We start from the raw sequence: 19,232 nt of genomic DNA, 5'->3' as shown, positions 1-19,232 counted from the left end.
CTCTGAGCTCACATCCAGGGTCACTCAGCTCTCTGCACACAGCAGGGACACAAAACAAATCCTGTTCCTGCTGGACACCAAGGACAAATTTCAGCCCCAAAAGCACAAACAGTGGTGGCAGAGGGGAGGAACGAGAAGGATAGGACCTGACAACCTGGAGCTGGAATTGGACAGTTAAACCCCAATGTGCAAGTGGACCAAAACTTGCAAAGGTGTGAGACCACTCGTGACCTGTCAGGCATTTTGTGCCCATTTTGGGTCCACCTTGGGTGTAGCTGTGGCCAGGCTCTTGTCCTGCCCAAGGTGTACAGTAAAGGCGTTTCTACTTCATTCTCCAGCTCTGTGCAGTCTCTGTCCCAGGTCAGCCTTCCCAAGGCATCAGTTTGATGACAGTGTCAGTCGCTGGGCTTTGAGCGTAACCAGGCTGCTGCTTCCCCTCCTGCTGCTGGAGAGGTGACTCCAGTGCTTTCCTCGGTCCTTCTGCCCACATGGGTGGAAAGGACAAGGACAAAGCCCTGGAGGCAGGAGACCTGTGTGAATTTTCTCGATACAGGCTTTGCTGCAGCTTCCTGGCCCTGTGGTTGCTCTGCCACGTTGGGCACCTTTGTCCGGCCGGGGCTGCAGAGGCTCCGGTGTCTGCCTTCACTCTCGGCTGGTGTTCCTGTCCAGGTCTTGGGCAGGACCTGCTGCTCTGATTGTTCCAGAGCACCCCCTTGCCAGGGTTCAGTTTGAAACACTGATAAAGCAAACAGAATACTTCAGACTCTCTGACATCTACTTAATTAGCATGAGTGTGGTCACTCTAGCTGGTGCTCAAGGCAATTTTCAAGGAGTGAAGAATCTGATGCTAAGCCACTACATCAGCTAAATTAGTGGCTGAGGAGGAGCTGTGATTTGATAAGTACTCTCTGTTTGATTTCCTCAGTGTCTCAAAGTTGTCCTGCCCCTAGCATCTGGAGTTTTACACTGGGTTTGCAGTGGCTTCCTGAAAGGATTTTTATTTATGTGTGTATATAATTTTAAACGCTAGATGAATTTTGCTAGGAGAGACCTATTTGTAAACTAGTTTACAAACGTGTATATCAAAATGACAGCAATAAACGAGCACGTACATAGCCAGGGGTAGTTTTGCATGATGCAAAAGCGGAGTTTACATCGAATTGTGCTGTTTTTTCCACCTCCTCTAGCGGAACTGCTTTTGCCGTATAGTCATGGGAACTTACCTTTGTGACATTAGCTGTTCACCCTGGTAATTGCTCCATCCTCTAATTTAATGAAAACCCATTAAACCGAAACAATAATTAAAATGAGACATCATCTCTGTAGGAGGCTTGCATATTAAAATCACCAAGCATTTCACTGCAGACGGATCTTATTCTTGAGAAACACCGTTTGAAGCAACATGTAAAAAGTGATTTACAATGAATAATCATAATTTAGAAAGCTGTGCTGTTGAACATGATTTCCTACTGTTCATTACTGACTCCGAGTGGAACTAGCAAGGCAAAAACATTAACAGCGTCTTTTCATGCTGGCGAGAATACTCAGAAGCAGAGACGTGCTTACGAGAATGCATCATGCCCTCCTCTCTGGCCCTCCCTGCTAGCATAGTTTTTCAGACATTCAGGTGTTTTTACCCCTCTCTTTGGGTGGCTGGCAGGTAGAGCAGGTGATCCTGGTCCCAACAGAGCTGCAGAGTGCCAGCTCAACATAAATTTACATTTATTTTCCATTGGCAGTACCCCCAGCTTACTGAACCCCATCATTTAGCCTGGGTGGAAGCAGTGCAGGCACGTGGGGCTCTGCAGCGCGGTGTGGGCTGTCTGGAGCCTTAGTGCTTGTGGCTGAACTGAGCTCCCCAAGTGCTCTGAGGGATGTACATGGCTCTGTGCCTTTTCCTGCCACAGGAGCATATCGTGACGTCTTCGACTTTCTTAGCGTATAAAGAGAAATTTACGTGAATTTCTCTCCATAGCTCAAAATAAAAAAAATTGGTGGTGTCTGCAGACATCATCTGCATTTTGCCCTTGGTAGGCAGGGAGGGACAAGTACCTGAAGCATTTCTCTGCTTGGCAGTGAAATGATTCTTTTTGGAGAAAATCCCCATAATTAGCGTCATCATCCTTCTGGGGACTTTTCCATCTGTTTGTGACTTGTGTAGACTGATGAGTGCTTTTAGAAGGGTGGGAGTGGGAATGGGCTTTTGATTTTTTTTTTTTTTGGGTGTTTTTTGGTTTTTTTACCAGTTCTTAAAAAAAAGTTTTGTGAGACCAGTGTGCAGGGAAGCAGTCGGTGCACTGGATCCCACTTGGCTCAGAGGCTTTGGTGAAGCACCTGCTTCAGTGGACAGGAATGTTTTTCTGGGATGCTGTTGTGTGTTTTTATCCTCAGCAACTGTTAGGATCTGCCTACGCTGAGAGTTGCTAGCTTTGGATCATCCTCCTAATCTTGGTTTCATTTTTGTAAGGCTGGTGACTTTAAAAAAGTGAGGCATTGGGGTGATTTTTTTTGTTTGTTTGTTGTTTGTTTAAGTACAGTTCTCAGTTTTATTGGATTTTGCCCATAGCAAGGTAAAAGCCAAAAAGCTGTAATATTCAATTCTTTAATTGCTATAGCTTAAATCCAGATTCTCTGTTGCAGCAGGATTAATTTCTGCTTGCTTGTCCAGAGTGACTGTTCAAATGTTCTGCTGAAAGCATGTTGAAGGAAATAGCTTTAAAATGATTGAAGTTACCAATAAAGCAATGTGTTCTGCCGTATGTTCTCTGCCAAGGGAAGTAAAAGGTATTCAAGCAGGCTAGTGAATGATAAAATGTACCCATTGCTTTAGAAAATGAGTTGATCCAGAGCTGAATTTTAGTATTTTTCCTTAGATGGAGGCATATATTAAAGAAAAATTATTCCCCAGATGGATTGGGATACGGCTTTTATCAACTGGTGAACATTTTTCATCGCTTAAAGTTCCATCCCAAATGGTCATGGATTTCCCTTTGTACAGTGCACCGTTGTCACTGTCAAAGGGAGCTTGGCAAGACCTTTGCTTCCTTTCCTCGCATTATCCTCTTCCTCCTCTGACTCTTTTTGTTTGCTTCTGTGTGGTGGTGATTTTCTTGCACTCTTTCTAATGGAGCTGATGCCAACTCCCCCATTTCTCTTATCTGTGTCTTCTGATGTGTTCAGGGTTACAAATGGCAGAAGCCTGAGGTTTTAATTTCTAGTTGCTAGGGCTGGTGATGCACAGAGCATTGAATGCACACAGGAAGGTGTGACGTGAGGGTCTAAATCAGGTTGGCTACGGAGTGATGCTGATCCTGAGTTATTGTACCTAATTCCATTTGGCATTTAGGGTCAATGTGCACTGAAATATCTGAATGGTTCGTACGGGTGAGGTGAAGCTTGGCCTGACACCATTGGCCCCAGAGCAGCATCACCACTCATTTGCTTTTGTGGTGAAGTGAAAACACACCTACGCTAAAACAGAAACTTGGGACTTATTTTGAAGTGTTATATTATAATATAACTTTTATATATATATATCATTTATATTGATAGTGAGTGTTTTGAGTAGTTACAGCCGTGGGTAAAATTTCTCCCTGTGGCTCAGGGTGTAGGGCAGGGTGCTCTGGGTGTGCTCTGCAGCCAGAGTTGTGCTGTGGGTGCTGAACCCCTGTGTCAGGGCAGCCCTGGGTGCTGCTTCCTCTTGTAGCTCTTTTCAGCTTGTGTCTAGGCTTGGAAAGACAAGTGTCTGCCAGGGAAAGCTGGAGCTTCCCTTGGGAAGGAGAATGTAAACCCCCTCCCTCTGAACAATTGTAATTTTGCAATTCAGGGACTCTTCAGGCAAAGATATGGGAAAAGGAATAACAGTTCTTTACTAGGAATATTAACAATACAAATGTGGTAGTACAAAACGAACAAACAGGCAATCAAACAAACAAAAAATCCTAGAAACACTGACAGGGTCAGAACAGGACCTGAGACCCTGTTGGTCAGGGTGTTGGGAGCAGCCCGGTTAACTCCTCCTGGAGTGCCAGATGTGGTTCTGCTGGAGCAGAGATGATCCTGTAGAAGGGGCCAGTGGTGCTGAGATGGTCTGGTGTTCCTCTTGGGAATCCAGTGCACACAGGCTGTGCTGCTGTTCCCAATCTCAGGCTTTATCCAGGTAGGAATGCTGGGCTCCTCCCCTGGGTGGAGCATCTCACAGTGGGATGATGGAATTGTATCAGCCATTCGGTGAGCCTGGATGGCCCGTGAACAGCAGATATCCCCTGCAGGGAGGATGGGTCCTGGAAGAGATAAAGAAAACACCTCCCTAGTCGTTTTCAACAGATGGCAAATAGAATACACACTTTTGTTTACATACTGCAGCCCAAGATAGCTTGACAGGGCTGTGCTGATCAGGGCTGAATGGGCTCTGAGGGGACAAGGCATCCAGGAGAAGGCAGGGTGGCATCCCTGGTTGTGGGGGAGATGGTGCCAGGGAGAGCGGTGGTAGTAACTAAATGGTTGTTGTTGTCTGTCCTGGCAAACTGGACCATTGGTTTTTATTTGCACTTCTTCCTTGGACCCACAGCTTAAAAAAAAAAGGGAATTAAAATCAAGCAACACATAGGCTCTCTCTGACATAGGTGTGTTTTGTGCTTTTGTTCTGCTGAAGGTAGAAAGTTGCCTTTACCTGATGCTCTGAGATGATTTCTGTCTCTTGGACTTGCAAATAACTGAGTATGCTTGCTTTCTTTCCTCACTTAATTTTAGAAACACTCTGGTATGTTTTAAAAAACCCTCCAGACAGCCACTATTTCAAATTAAGAAAATATAATCACATAGAAGGGCATATGAAAGTCGTATCTGTGTTTGTTTATTTATTTTGCTGAGATTGCATTACCATTCAAGCATGAAGCGATGTTTCACTGAAGATTGCTGTATAAACCTATATTGTTCTATATTATGTAGGAAATATGACATTTCATTACAAGCAGACAGTTATTTTTATAGAGAGCATAAAAACTATTTTGCCTTTCAGGCACCCGTGGTGAGGGGGTGTATGTATTCTCAATTTTTCTTCTTTTTTTTTTCTTTTTTTTCTTTTTTTTCTTTTTCATTTTGAGGTGTGAAAAATCTACCTGAAAACAGAAGGCTCTTATTCTAAATGGATTGTACTCCCAGCTCATTTGTATGGTATTTTCTGCAGAAGCCAGGCAGGACACAAACACCACGCTCCCGGGGAAGGTGTGTGAGGGCAGACACAGCCAGAGAGGTACAGGGGGCTGTGCCAGGGGCACAGGAGCTGGGCTGGCCTCAAAACCCCTCCTGCCCAGCAGTTGAGTTGCGGGTTGCAAGCCCAGGTTGTGCTCTGTTGGGTTTTTTATCTTCTTCTCTTGTGTTAGAGCCGGGATTAAATGCTCTGGAGGCAGAGCTTCATGTTCGGACTCAGGTGTTTATTAATTCTTATCTATAGTACAGTCTCACAAGCTGTGAGTTCTAGCTAACAAAGTGAAAAATGGCTCTGTCTCTAACTCTTACCAAGGTCTTTTAAGCACAAATGAGCCAATTATGAGATGACACCTAAATTATTTTAACTTTTAACCTAATAACCGAACATCTGTGGCCCGCAATTAACCCAATAACCCAACACCCGTGGACTTTTCACCCGGTTACAAAATACCACCCAAACCCATGAAGAAGAAGGTGAAAGAAGAGCTCAGCCTATGCTCTAAATCCTCCATTTTGCTTTATATATATTATTATTAAACTCTGTGTTTTCCACCCTGTGATATCACCCACTTCTATTCAAACTCCACACCCACAATCCCAGTGCTGTCACTCAATTTTGGAAGCTGTTCCATGGCCTCAGGTCCAATGCAGTGTTTGCTTGGGGGTCAGTGCCTGTCAGCACAGAAAGTCTGGAATCCTCAGTGCCCAGGGTTCCAACAGTGCTGGGCACTGGGGCGCTCTCAGCTCCAGAATCCCGTGCCCTCCGGGTCCCCACCAGCCTTGCTGGCCTGTCCAGCTAACCAGTCCAGCTGCATTTACCACCTCAGCAGGGAACTAGTGGGAATTAGTAGTTCCTGAGATCAGGCTGTGGAAAGCAGCTTTTCTAGGGAGTGATTTTTGCATCAGCGAGTAAATTTTTCGCCTGGCTTGCCTTGGGATATCCCAAGGTGCTGGTAATGACCAGACTTGCTCCCCAAATACATAGCACCGTACTTAGAAGTGTGTAGATTTCTAAAAGCCTGGTTGTATAACCTCCTTTGTACCAATTATGCTGGCAGAGTGTTGCAAAGCAGTCTGTAAATACTATTTATTACCCAGTGGTTTTGACCCAACTCTCTGGAATTTCAGAACTTTAGGTCTTACCGATTTTAATCAACAGAGAACAGATATCAGTGTTTCATGTGGTTTTAGTATACTCTTACCTATGAAGAGGTGGTAGAGAACAGCAAATCATTTAAAAGTGTGTTTCTAACTGGAGTAGTCAGGGCACTGATGAACCATGGATGATTCTGAGCAAGGAGCCCTATATTTTTGTATAAAATTTGATGGATCGGTGGTGGGATGTGGGCCTTCCTATAATGAGAAACTGTTGTACTTTGCAAGGCTTGGCTGAAGTTTAAACATATATGTTCCTCTCACTGACAGCGCTGCCTGTGCTTTCATGTGAAAGAATTTTTGAAAGCTTTGTTAAGTCATATTTTATTTCTGGTAACTGTAGCACCTTTAAGGAAAAAAAAAGCAAGATATGAAGGTTTTTAACCTTCAAAAAATTATAATCATCTGTCAGGTCTTTGACATTCTACCTCTGAGTTTTCCTTGTGCCTTGGAACATGCTACCAGTGGGCTGTTTCTGTAGATAGCAAACCAGATACTGGTGAATTTATGGGTCTGTGGGAGACATAGTTTTGTATCTTTTGCATCAGCTTTTTAAAAAGAAACTCCACGATATTTATGACCAGTATTAACACCTGCTAGGTGAAGATAACGGTGCAGATAACAAAAACTAATAGATGGAGACAACATCTGGTCTTCTGTGCTGGATTGTTTATTCCTCTATTCCACTATATGATGGCAGTGGAGATGATCTTCGCTCTTGGAAGCTTCATCCTCTGCCATGGTACAAGTGGCACTGGACAGACAAATGCTTTGTTGATGTAAAGTGGGCACTATGTTTTTTTATCAAGGGAATTCGGGCCCCTGGCACAGGTTTTTAAATGTTGGCTAGTGATTTGGGATGTCTAACTCCAGTACTTTTCACCAGTGAGCCTTTCAGAGTGCAGGCGTGTTACGAGTGTGGAGCTCATTTGGAGGGCTTTAAGCTGCACAGGAAAAACTGAGACAACCAATTACCAAACATGCTTGAATACTTTTTCCTTGGAGTTTGGTTTCAGTCCATGGCATTCCCTCAGTAGCTGTGTGTTTGAGGTTTTAGGTTGTTTTCCAAGCCAGTCTCTCTCCTCTCTGTCTACAAAGCCTCATTTAATGACACAATGGGGCCTTTTTATAGTGTTGGGGATTTTTATTTTTTTTTTCCCCTGCAGTGAAATTCTGAATTGTAATTTTCATCACTCCTTTGTGTGTTACATCATGCATGCTGGGCTGGATTCTCAGCATTCAGTGGAGTTCTCCGGTTTTCTACCGGCTGAGAATTTGTGCCAGCATTTTTGGCCTTGCAGTCAAACCTCTGGAAAGCAAGCACCCTGGATCTCTAATTGCTTGTGGCATCCAGGAACTGCGAGTGGCTCGGGTCTTGCAAATGTGCGACCAAGGCTCAGCATGAGAGACATGGCAATGGGTGGGAAGGTGGAATGCCACGATTTCTCTGCTTTGTTGTTAATTGTCTTTCATAATGATGATGCACAGTGAATAGAAGGATGAGCTAGAAAAGAATGTGGTGGGAGATGATGCGTTTGAATCTTGGTAGATGAACTGTGAGAAGGCACACGATGCTGCTTGGGCATCATCAGGATTAGCGAGGGTGGAATGTTTCTGCATCTGCCTGGTCAGGCTGTAGTTTAATAAATATTGCATGAGCTGTCATACTCTGCTCGTTTAAACTGAGAAATCCCTGCAACAGCCGTGGATTGCAAGCGTGTCTTGTATTTCTCTCTCAGGCAGCAGCATTATTAGCAATAATACATCTCTGCCTTACACTGTGCAAGGACAGGTTTCCTGTGATGTACGAGGGACGGGTGGTAACAGAGTCAGTGGCAAAAGCTGAGACCGGAGCTTGGTGAATTGTGTTGGGAGAGGCAGTGCCTGAGGTTTCTCAGAATTTAGGGGCCTATTTATCTGACTGCAGCACACCTTATTTACAGCAAGTTAATCTGCTCGCAGCAGACACAAATGGCTCAGCATGCCGTCGAGAAATCCATCAGAAAATCAGTGGCTGACCAGTCGTGAACTTGTCCAAGTGACAAGTGGACACGCTGGCAGAGATGGCATTTGGGTTTTTTCATTGAAAAAATGCATTGGTGGACCGTGGCAGATGACTCTCAAAAACGAAAAATATTGATGTGAAAATGAAAAATGTAATCTGAATCTTTCTGACTCGGCATTTTTACCAGAGCGCTATTTCCCTTTCTTTTTCCTTTTAAAAATAACATTCTTAGATATGGAAAGAGAGATCCACGCAGCGCCCCACGTGAGTGAGAAGTTAGTTCAGCTCTTCCGGAATAAAAGCGAGTTCACCTTTCTGGCCACCCTGCAACAAAAGGCATCGACTTCTGGAGTTATACTGTCCATCCGAGAGTTAGAGCACAGGTAAGAGGAATTTGTTTCTCTCTCTTGCAGCAGCAGCAACATGAAAGATTCTGAGTGCTCTGTGGTCTGTTTGGACAATGTGGTGAAATGGTAGGTGTAAAATCTAACATGCATGTTAGAGCCTATCTTTACAGTTGGGAATTTGCTACTTTTTACTAGTTCTTTTTTTTTTTTTTTTTTTGGTTATGGGAGGAATTCATTATTTATGTATCCCGGTCTGTAAAATAACTTAAACAGGAAGATCAAAGCCAATGTAGTATAGATGCAATGCACTTGGGAAGTTACAAACCTTGTAATGCGATTTTCCTGACTAGTTTATTATATGTGCTCTGGAGTTTGCTTTTTCATAAAAGTTAAACTTGCACTTTTCTCGCTTCGCTATGTTTTATAACATGATAAAAGAATACATTTTCTTTGAGATTCAGCAACTAAGCTATTAAGCAATTAAGCTACGTGTGCTTCCATGTAATACTGTGTATGTTTTCTTCCCAACATAAATTCATTGTATTCCTATTCCATGTATGTCTCTTTACCCCCTTTTTTTTCCTGGTTGTCAGTGTAGGAGGAAAAAGAGTTCTCTTTGATCATCTGTTTTAGTGGCAGACATCAGTTTGTAACAAAAAAGGGTGTACTTTATAGTATGGTCCATAATGCAATTCCAATGACGTTTTGATGTTTCAGAGTGTGTGTTGTATCAAACTGCCTCCTATTTGTAACTTTGCGAGTGCTTTTTTAATAATTTCTTAGGTCTTGAAGGACCTTTGTGTGTAGTGTGACACATGAAAGGTGTTGTAATGCAAGTCATGGGACATTGTTTGGTTGCTCCCATTTCAGATCTAATGCCAGTTACTCTGCAGCACTTCTGTTAAAAGAATCCTACTGGGTGTGTCTAATCATGTACATGATACTCAATTGTTAGCCCAATTTCTTCCCTTTTTGGTGAGAAAGTGTGTGAAGGAGGAGGCAGTGACTTCATCATGACCAAATTGTCAGTGATGCCTTTTGCCAGTGCAACAGCAGAGATGTGCAGACAAGGCTCCCCAGTTAGGGGAGGACTTGGCTATTTCCCTATTCTATACTTTTCTGTCATCTCTACTTTCTTATTGGTCTTTTCTTGTTCTTTATTCCTTTTTTAATTTTTCAGGCCACTCTCTCAGTCTAGAAGAATATTGTACATTATAGAGGGACTTCTCCCTCTGTCCCTTGCCCTTCTCCTTCTCTTACTCTGTCGTTCCTTTTGCGTTACTTTTCAAATTCTCCAGGCCTTTTCAGGCTGTTTGAAGTCACAGTTAACAGGATCGGTTCGCCATGTTAAGAGTTTGTTTATGATTTATTTGAGGAAGAGGACGTCGAGGATAGCCACCGAACAGAAAAATGCTGTTGCATGCCTGCACTTAGCAAAATCCAAGGTCAAACTAGACAGGCAGTGGTGATTATATGCTGCAAGGCACGTGGATTTTTAGATATGGCATCTACTGAATGCAGCTCCTTGAGTCCTCTCTCTTGACAGGCAGAGGCTTGTAGGGAGATGTGCTCTGCAGGAGTCATCTTGGTTGAACAAAATACGCTGCCCTTGTCCTCTCTGGCACTGAGGTTATCTGTAAGATTTAAAATGGTGGCATCTGCTCAAAAATACAGAGAGTTGGAGGACTGCCTGCTGGTCTCAGTTAAACCCTTGTAGCTCTGTGTAGAAACTGAGGAAGTTCCAGTCTCTGTAATTCCATGCAGGAGTCAGAACAGGCATGTCTGGAGTTGCTCTTGGCTGCTGTTACTTCAGGTGGATTGCCGTGCCTCTCCTTCATTTTTGGACTCGCCGCGGATCCCTTGGAGCCAATGTTTGTTTCTCAGGTTGCTGCTGGGGCCTCGGTAAGGATCCTGCTTTCAGCCCCCCAGGTCTGTGAGGACAGAAATTAATAAAGCGGGTGACAGTGCAGAAAGTCCTTTTTAGCATGGATGAGACGTAGGGAACAAAGATTCCAGGCACTGCTGAAGAGGACCCTGCTTACATTAGGTCAGTGCAAGAGCAGAACTTTCAAGGCTGATAACTTCTGATGTTTCTCTGACAGCTCCACTCACTCTATAGCTTAGCACGGGAGCTGAAATGGGTGCAGACACGTGTCACAGGGCAAGCCTTTTATTAGTTGTTGCTCCTCATTAGCCTTCTGATAATTATCATGGCTCTGTTCTTGGTGATGTCCATTGTTTTGATTGAGCTTTTACAGTTTCCCCTGTGTCTATGAAAACAGATGCTGCAAAGAAGATAATAACAAATGTTTTTATTTCACCAGGAGCAAGATGTGTGGGAATGAGTATAAGGGTACAATTGTTACTTAACCGCTGTAGGTTTGGACTATGGAAAACCCAAGAACTCTGCTGAGTGGGAAACAAAAAAAAAGGCAGCTCTGTTAGCTGTGGATGCCAGAGTTGGTAACTCTGTGGGAAATGTCTTTTTTTGTTGTGCACAGATTTAATAGGTGGGAAATAGGTGTTATTCCAGGCAACAAAAGGACGTGTGTATATTTTCTGCTTTTTGGCGTAGTGGAGATGATTGTCCTGAGGTAGTAATGCATAGAATGGCTGGTTTCAATTTCGTGTCTCTAGTAAGCTTTAGCAGGCTTTTATTTTCCAATAGAATGGGGCTCTCAAACTGAAGATAATAAAGCAAGATTAATACAATTTTTCTTGTATTCAGTAATTTAGATATACCATTTTGTTATTCTAATTGGATATTTCATAGCAATTAGAGAATTGCTGTTGTTTATATCATCATTTGATGACAGGACAGTGATGACAACGCATCTTTGTTAACATTTTGTTGAATCAGTTTAACGACGGTAAACATGATTTGTTTTCATGCTTCAAATGTATTAAAGTAAATCCTGGAAAATGGAAATCTTAATTAAGACAGTGGAAAATGTGAAGATTATATTGTCTTTCCTAAATTAGTGATAATAATATAGGATGGACAGACCTGTTACTTGGGGATGCAGAAAGTGGAAACTGTTTTCTTGATCAGCGAATGATGGAAGCCAATTCTTCCTAGATGAGCTTTGTGAGCTCTTTTGCTCACCAGCTTTGACTCTTTAGACCACCAAAACACTCAGGAAGTGCCATCAAGATACTTAAAATGCCAGCCACAATGAATTCCTCATTTTGACAGTGATTTAATACCATTTCACCTGAAGCTGTCTGCCTGCCTGCTCCTTGCCTGCTCTGGCCTTGCACGGTCCAGAGCCCAAGAACACAGATTAGCTGGAGTCAGCATTGCCTTTCAGCTGTTTAATCTCTGGGCTTGACATGCATTGATGGTTCTTCTCCACCACTGGCCAAGATCAGCCTCCGGAGAAATATGGCAAGGATCTTCAGGTACTCGTGTGTGTAGGAGGAGGGAACACAGGTGACCTCACTCCTGGTGAGGAGCAGCTGTGTTAATTACCCAGTACTGCCTGGCCCCTGGTGAGTGCCAGCTGTATCCAATACAGATCAGGGTGCTAAAAGGGGGTGGGTTGGCTAGTGAGGATCTTCTTGGAGGAAGAACTTTAAGGAAGAAGGAATGAGAGGATTATGAAGAAGAAGGATTCTGAGGAGAGAGCATCCCTGCTGTGAGGTCAGTGTGGGTGTGCAGTCAGAGCCCGTGGCTGATCCCTGCAGTCAGAGGCTGCAAGGGAAGCCCAGAGCAGGAGCTGCTGCAGCCAGAGTCACTGAATGGCTGGAGTCAGGATGGCTGAGCTGGAAAGGGGAATAAACCAGCACCCTTTTCATGCTGTGATAAACAAGAAGTCTGTGTCTTGCCTCATTTCTACCCTCTAACAAGAGGGCTGCTGCAGCAGTATGCTTTCTGAAGAGTGTTTCATAATGGGAGATCTCACTATGATATAACAAAGGACTGAGTTATAAGATGATTGTTTCAAAGATATTTCTTACAGGAAACATTAAAAACTTTTTTTTTTTTTTTTTTTTTTAAATATGCTTGTAAACTGTCTCAGGTCTAGGGCCTGAGAACTCTGGAAACTTTATGACACACCAAATATCTGGAAACCTGTAATCTGATGGTGGTGCTATAGTGAGATGCATTTACTGAGTTGAAAATCTGCCCCTCCACTATGTAGCAGCCAGCTGTGCTGATGTAAATATTCAGGGGGGTTCTGATAAATATGTCAGGTTCAGAGGGAGACTTTTGTTCCTTGCAGGTCAGTTTTGGGTGGGGAGGTAAAATAGGCACGGGGCTCCAGTGCATAGTTGGATACTTCCTCCCGGGTGACACCGTGGGTGCCTCCTGAGGCTGTTGAGGAGCAGGTAGAGGGCTGTGTGTTCACAAATAACAGCTGGGAGGCTGCTGTATGTTTAATTAAAACCACAAAGGGGTAATAAGCTAGTTAAATTACTCACTGAAACCTAGCTGATGAAAAGAAGCCTCTGCAAGTGACTTCTGACCCTAGTAGTAAACCTGAAAAATTTGATTTACTCCCTACCGTGTTTGAGATTATTCTCTGCAAGATGCATGTTGGATTCCGGGATGCCCAGGATTCAGAAAGGGGAAGGAAAAACTCTGCAGATGTATCCATTAACCTTTTTCTTCTAGGGTAAAGGGCACATCTTTATGAATATTTATATGTTGAATTGCTAAACTGGAAAGCTGTAAAGAGACTATAAAGACTGAGCCTTGTTTCCACCCCTCTGAATGAGCTGTTGTGAAATATGTGAGGAATTTACGTGGTGTTTTCCTATCTCCAAAGGTCTTTAGAGATGCAAATAGAATTGTGCTCACCTGCTTCTGTTCTTGGGGTTAAAGTATGAAAAAGAGTGATGTGAATGAGAGCCATTCTATAAATCTTCCACTGATTCAAGCATTGTGAGAGAGGAGTTGCTGCTGGAGGAGTTACCTTCCATCCTGTGGTTTCCTGCTGAGAGCAGGTGTTTTATGTACACTAGGCTGACAATTGTAGTCTCTCTGAAGCATTAACATGCTGCTCATAACCAGCTGTTGAAGCGCATTCATTGGACCGCGTTGGCAGTTGGAGGAGAACGGCTGACAGTTGGAAACTCTTTAAACCCGAGTTTGGACAGAGCAGGAATGTTGTGGTCAGCCAGGAGCAGGATGTGTGGGTCCCCCAGGAGTCTGCTCCAACATGCTGAGTTTTTCTGTTTGATTGGTTTATGACCCTCTGATACAGGCAGAGAACCAGAAGGTCTCAAACTTGCACTAAATGCAACTTTCCTGAAAGCTGTCTGCTGAATTTGGGCTGCTCGTTTAGACTCTCATCTCCCCTAGTTAATAAGATTTCTGCATCATGTTATTAATGTTCATTTGCCTGGTTAATGGTAGTGAAAAGTTTTTGGTGGCGGTGTTGTTTGTTTGCTTTTTTCCTTTTTTTTTTTTTTTTTGTTTGTTTTTTGGGTTTTTTTTTGTTTGGTTGTTTCCCTGAGAATCTAGGAGAATCTAGGAGTGTTCATTTTCTCTTACCCAGTGTGCAGCAAGTCAATAACTGCCCACTTGACATCAGTTGTTTGTTTCAGATCTGCACCAGCCTGGATGCTCGGTGGTCTCACACAAACCAGGCTCACCACCAGGGCTTCCCACACTGTTATTTGCACAAGGAAATGCAGAGTTGGTAACTTTGCAGCACAGTTTCCAGTTTCCTCTATTACTGTTGGTTAGCGGTGTCCAGACAAGCTTTGTCCTCTCAGCTAACTTCTGTGCATGCCCAAGGGAAGGGTCTGCACCTGGCAGGTGTCTTTCTGACCTCTAGGTGTGATTTTTTTTTGTGTGTGTTAAAATGGAGATAGTTCAGTTAAGGAATGCATGGACCTGGAGTGTTTTGCCAGGTTGGCAATGGATAAATAGGCTTACAAGGACATGTGGAGTTGCTGCATCCTTATAGTTTATTAGTTCTAGGATGCTTTTTCACTAAGGGATAGTAATTGTTCTACTGATTGAGTGTCCTTTCCTGTTGATTAGAAAAGTCTTAATTAGTCAGCAGAAGTGTCTAAAGAGTACGGACCAGTCCAGACCTAAGATGGTTTTGGCATATTCCACGTTTTTCAGCATTTGTAGTAAAGTAGGAAATCACTGAAAAGCTGCTGAATCTGAGAGATTAGAGGGAGGAGCCTTTCTTCTAAGGACACCGCAGTTGGGATAATTTGTTCTCTAATAATGTCGTTTTACTCAGATGGGGCTCCTCATTAGTTTAAAAAGCCATTGTCCTCTTGTTTTCTTACAATCTGGCATTTAGAGACTGTGGATTTGGGGATCCCCTGAGCTGAGCTATTGGCTGCGGTGATGAGCATGAGAGAGGGAGGGACTGGACAGGGCTTTGGTTGCAGCTCTCCTGGGGTCTCTGTTCACACTGGCAGCTCTGGGCTTCTGCTTATCCACAGAGATCCCTGGGATAATGCCAGCTCAGAGTCCCAGGTTAGCTTTGCAAAGTGGCCAGCCCCCTTTCAAAAAGTCCTCAGATACCAATGCTTGGTGGACTGCAGATGCTCCCCTGGGGAAGCAAACCTTTGGCCAGGGGTTGTGGGTGATGAGCCCCGGAATGACAACTGCAGGATGTGAGCCTACAAGGGGACTTGGTATTGGAGTGGTGACACGTAAAGGAATGATTTTCTTTTGTCACATTACTTGTCAGTAATATTAAGACAGCATTTAGTGTGAGGGTGTTTGTTTGTTGGTTTTGTGTCAGCTTGTTGGGTTTTTTTTGAGGTGCATTTAAGGAGTCATAACTTCAGCTTGCTCCAGCCAGACTCTTTTCTGTCCTGCTGGCTGTGCTAGCTCTGAAGCCTGCTGAGATGCTGTACTATTTTTAGGTGCAGTACTACCTATTTCATTTATTAGGACTAGGAGAGAAACCAGGCTTTTTTTTTTTTTTTTTTTTTCCCAGACAGCAGGCAGGTTGCAGCCATGGTGAAGGTAGATTTTTAGACATATGAAATGGAAACAAAACTGCTTAAGGTCAATCCTTAAGCATTGCCATGGAAATATGTAGCTGCTTTGACTCTAGCTGCCTTTTACCTGGCAGGCAGATGTTGGGGTTACTATTTTCCTTTATGTGATCAAAGAGGAAAGTAAATTTGTGTTAGGGTGACCTTTGCCTAGTTGCAGGTACACAAATTCATCGTAAATGCTTTATGCCTTGCAGCTTGCGTGCCCAGCTGCCATGTGTAAGGTGGGTAGAACAAAAGACAAAATGTTAATAAATACTCTATACTAATAGAAGATGTCAGTGTGGGAGTGTTTATTGCGAAATGTTTCAAACTAGGCTGGAAGAACACAATTACTGTGGTCCTCAGAGTGATCTGAATAGAAAAATGAAGTCATTCAATTGGCTGGGTTTAGTTCCTTTTGCTTGAAATGAAAGGATAGGAACGTTTGTAACAAATCTTATTTGGGTGGCCAGTAGCACAGTGATGTTGCACTTTCAGGCTTTTACTTGAGAGGTTTGAAAGTGTTTAGTGTTACATTTTGGCTGAATTGGATTTGCTTGCATAGAAGGAGTACTTTTGGAATAGGATAGGTGATGCAATATGTGTGATTCGGCATTAGTGTTTCCCTTTGTAGAAAGTTAATCTGATTTTTAGCAGCAGATTTCATTGTCGCAGGTAATGCTTCCATTCAGGACACCTTTTGTGCTGCCCCATGTCAACCTGGCTTTGGTGATATCAGTGTGTAATCTCTGCCATAGCAGTGAGTCTTTAATGCCGCCTAAGCGGCGATTTCCCGTGTGTGGTTCTGCTGTGCAGCCTCTGGCTCTGTCTTTATTTATACCAGCTGTACAAAGTAGCTTTGGGTGGCTTGTAAGTATGGATGTTAAGGAAGCTTCCCTGTCTTACCATCCAGGGCCACTTTGGCAGTGACGGTGGCCCCACACGCGCCCCTCACCGCACCAAACCCGCTCTTCAAGATGCGTGTGCAGTGGAGGAGCAAATCTGTGCACTTGAGCATGCTGAGAGCATTTCTTCAAAATCCAGTGTTTCACAATGCTTAATGTTTCGGAGTTTGGGAGCTGGCCCTGTCACTTTACAGTACCTCAGGTGCAAGAGCAGCGCCGGTGGAAGTGACTCAAATATTTACCTTGACAGCTGGAACTTGTTCTGGTTTTGCATCCGTGCAGAGCCCTGGTGACAATGCAAAGCGAGCATTTCCTTTCCTTTGAGGAGATGCATCTTTTCTTTCAGAGGCACTGCTTTTTCTCCCCGTGGCTTCATCCCTGGCGGGGCAGCGCCTTGGGCGGGTGCCTGCCAGCTGATCTGCAGCGCAGTGCCTGCTCCTGGCGCGCTTTGCTTTGCGCTGCTAAAACAAGATCTCAGCCGCTTGCACGGCGCTGTCCAGGCTGAGGCACGTGGCGGCACACCCAACACGGCGTGTCCCACTGCACACACAGGCTCACTTGGTGGTGAGAAACAGCAAAAGGCCTAAGGAGTCATGGCCTGTGATTCATCACAGAATCCTCGTAAGCTGAAAATCCTGAAATCGCTGCGATAATGGTTGCAGATTTTTTTGCCTGTGTCTGAATACGTCAAGTTTCTACAAAGATGCTAAAGCACATTCTTGCCTGAAGACATTTTTATCGTGAAGTAGCACAATGCTTTTGTAAAATGAAGAAGCTATGTGTGCAAACAAGTCCAAATAGACTGATTTTTTTCAGAAGCTTGGTCAATTTATAATTTATAGCTGATTATATCAAAATGACTGATCTCTGGACTTTTCCTGAATTTGCATTGTTATTGAAAAAAATTAAACACTGTGCCTTGGCCGGACTCACAGATATTTTCCAGAAGTTTCTGTGCAGTAAGAGTCTGATTTTTATGGCAGTGGGTTTTTTCCCAGCATTTGGGAGGATGACATGGCAGTGCTGCTGCAGATGTGCAAGGTGGATGGGGCTTCCATCCTTGAACTCCCGTGGTTTTGTGACCTTCTCCATTTGGTGTGAAGCAGATGCACAGTGTTTTGGCTAGATGGCAACCCCGGGTTTGTGCATATTTGCAGGGATGCCATCTGTGCCTGGTGCTTTGCCCTGGGACATCTGTTCAGTAGCTCTAAGAGCAGCTGCTCTAAGTGCTGGTGCTGTTCCTTGAAAGAGGCTGTGGGGCTTCATTTGGCACTCAATCAAGGATGGTGGAAGTTGTAAAGTCAGAATGATAACTCTGCTTTATTTATGTTTGGATGTGATAAGGAGGAAGGTTGCCAGAATTGAATGCAAAAAGTAGTTCTGCTTTATTTCCTAGAGCTCCTACAGGAGTGTTTAATCTGCGTACCCGACCGTGCTGCTGTCTTCATTGCAGGATGTTTTAGTGTTTGGTGATAGGTATTGGGTTGGTGAAGATCAGGAAATAAAGTGCTTTGTGCCCCAAGGAAGTTCTGGAGGACACCAGTCCCACAGTTCTTCTTGGGGCCCTGCCATGGGATCCATAGTCTGGGAGCTGTTCTTCCTTTAGCCACGTGCATAATCTAACAGCAGCAAAATCTTTGAATGAAATGCGATGGTGTTTGCCACAGGGTAAGATCACTTCTGTGGGTTGAGACGATGAATAGGTGAATATGTTCCTTTAATGCAGAAGGTGGATTGAGCCAACTCACCTTCTAGAAATACTTCTCTGTCTCAGCTATTGTACATGTTCTTATTTCATGTTGATTGGGACTTTTCCATTTTCTTTCTTTTTTTTTTTTTTTTTGGTTATTGCATCCCCAGCAGATGCTTTCAACTGAAAGGAGCCTTTGTACTTTTTTACTTTATACTGTTTATACTTCTAGGAACCTTTCTCTCCTAATCTGGAAGTGAAGTGAGCAGTCAAATTTATGGTATAGTCACTATGGTGGTGACTAAAAGAAAGGGGAAGAAAAAAACCAATCATTAAACGTAACTATGTCAAGCTTTATTCTCTCCAAACAATGTTTTTGTGCTAGGTACATAGGGGTTGCAAAAACTGTCAGAAAGAATCGTAGAATCTCTTGAATCAGTTGTGGAATAATACTGTCCTTCTGGAAAGCACATTGCATGACCTTAAAATATCCCAACTCTTTTTGATGTGCATAAAATCAGTCTGAATTTAGCAATGTTTTTCTCTTATACGTTGGGAGTTGAATGAGATACTGCAGATAGACCTATAAAAAGCATTTGAATTCTATAATTGTATGAAAGAAGCCAGCAGTAATTTCCATGCTTATCAAACAGGGAAATTCTATTAGTGGGAGAATTTCAGCCTAGGTCAAATAGCATTGCTGTTCTATAAAAAACAAGCTTTTTTAATGGATGTGTTCCGAGAACTTCATCTGTCAAAATATGTGTTATCTTCTGATCATGCCTTACTTAAAATACGTGGAAGTATAAATTGTTGCTGAGAAAACAAACAAATAAAAGAAGAAACCATCCCTCTAAGTGGTGAGAAGTTGACAAGGAGATTACTGTCTCACAGCTTTCCTCCCTGAGGCAGGTCTGCAGGAGGGGAGCAGGGCCCTGCCTGTAGGACAGGCTGACACA

At 43.5% G+C, this 19,232-nt stretch overlaps 1 protein-coding gene across 4 annotated transcripts in view; it reads left to right on the top strand.

Annotated features, from left to right (window-relative positions):
* The window catches only part of NELL1 (neural EGFL like 1), a 274,787-nt gene that overhangs the window by 16,283 nt on the left and 239,272 nt on the right, over nucleotides 1–19,232 (top strand). For all 4 annotated transcript variants that reach the window (XM_040068216.2, XM_040068214.2, XM_040068215.2 and 1 more), the window contains exon 3: nucleotides 8,604–8,754. In XM_040068216.2, the coding sequence (XP_039924150.1) occupies nucleotides 8,604–8,754 (151 nt within the window). The remainder of the gene's footprint in view (nucleotides 1–8,603; nucleotides 8,755–19,232) is intronic.

The sequence above is a fragment of the Hirundo rustica genome, chromosome 6 (genome assembly GCF_015227805.2).
Source record: "Hirundo rustica isolate bHirRus1 chromosome 6, bHirRus1.pri.v3, whole genome shotgun sequence".
NCBI lineage: Eukaryota > Metazoa > Chordata > Aves > Passeriformes > Hirundinidae > Hirundo > Hirundo rustica.
Note: the sequence above shows the minus strand (reverse complement) of the source record. Positions and strands in the feature narration are given on the sequence as shown.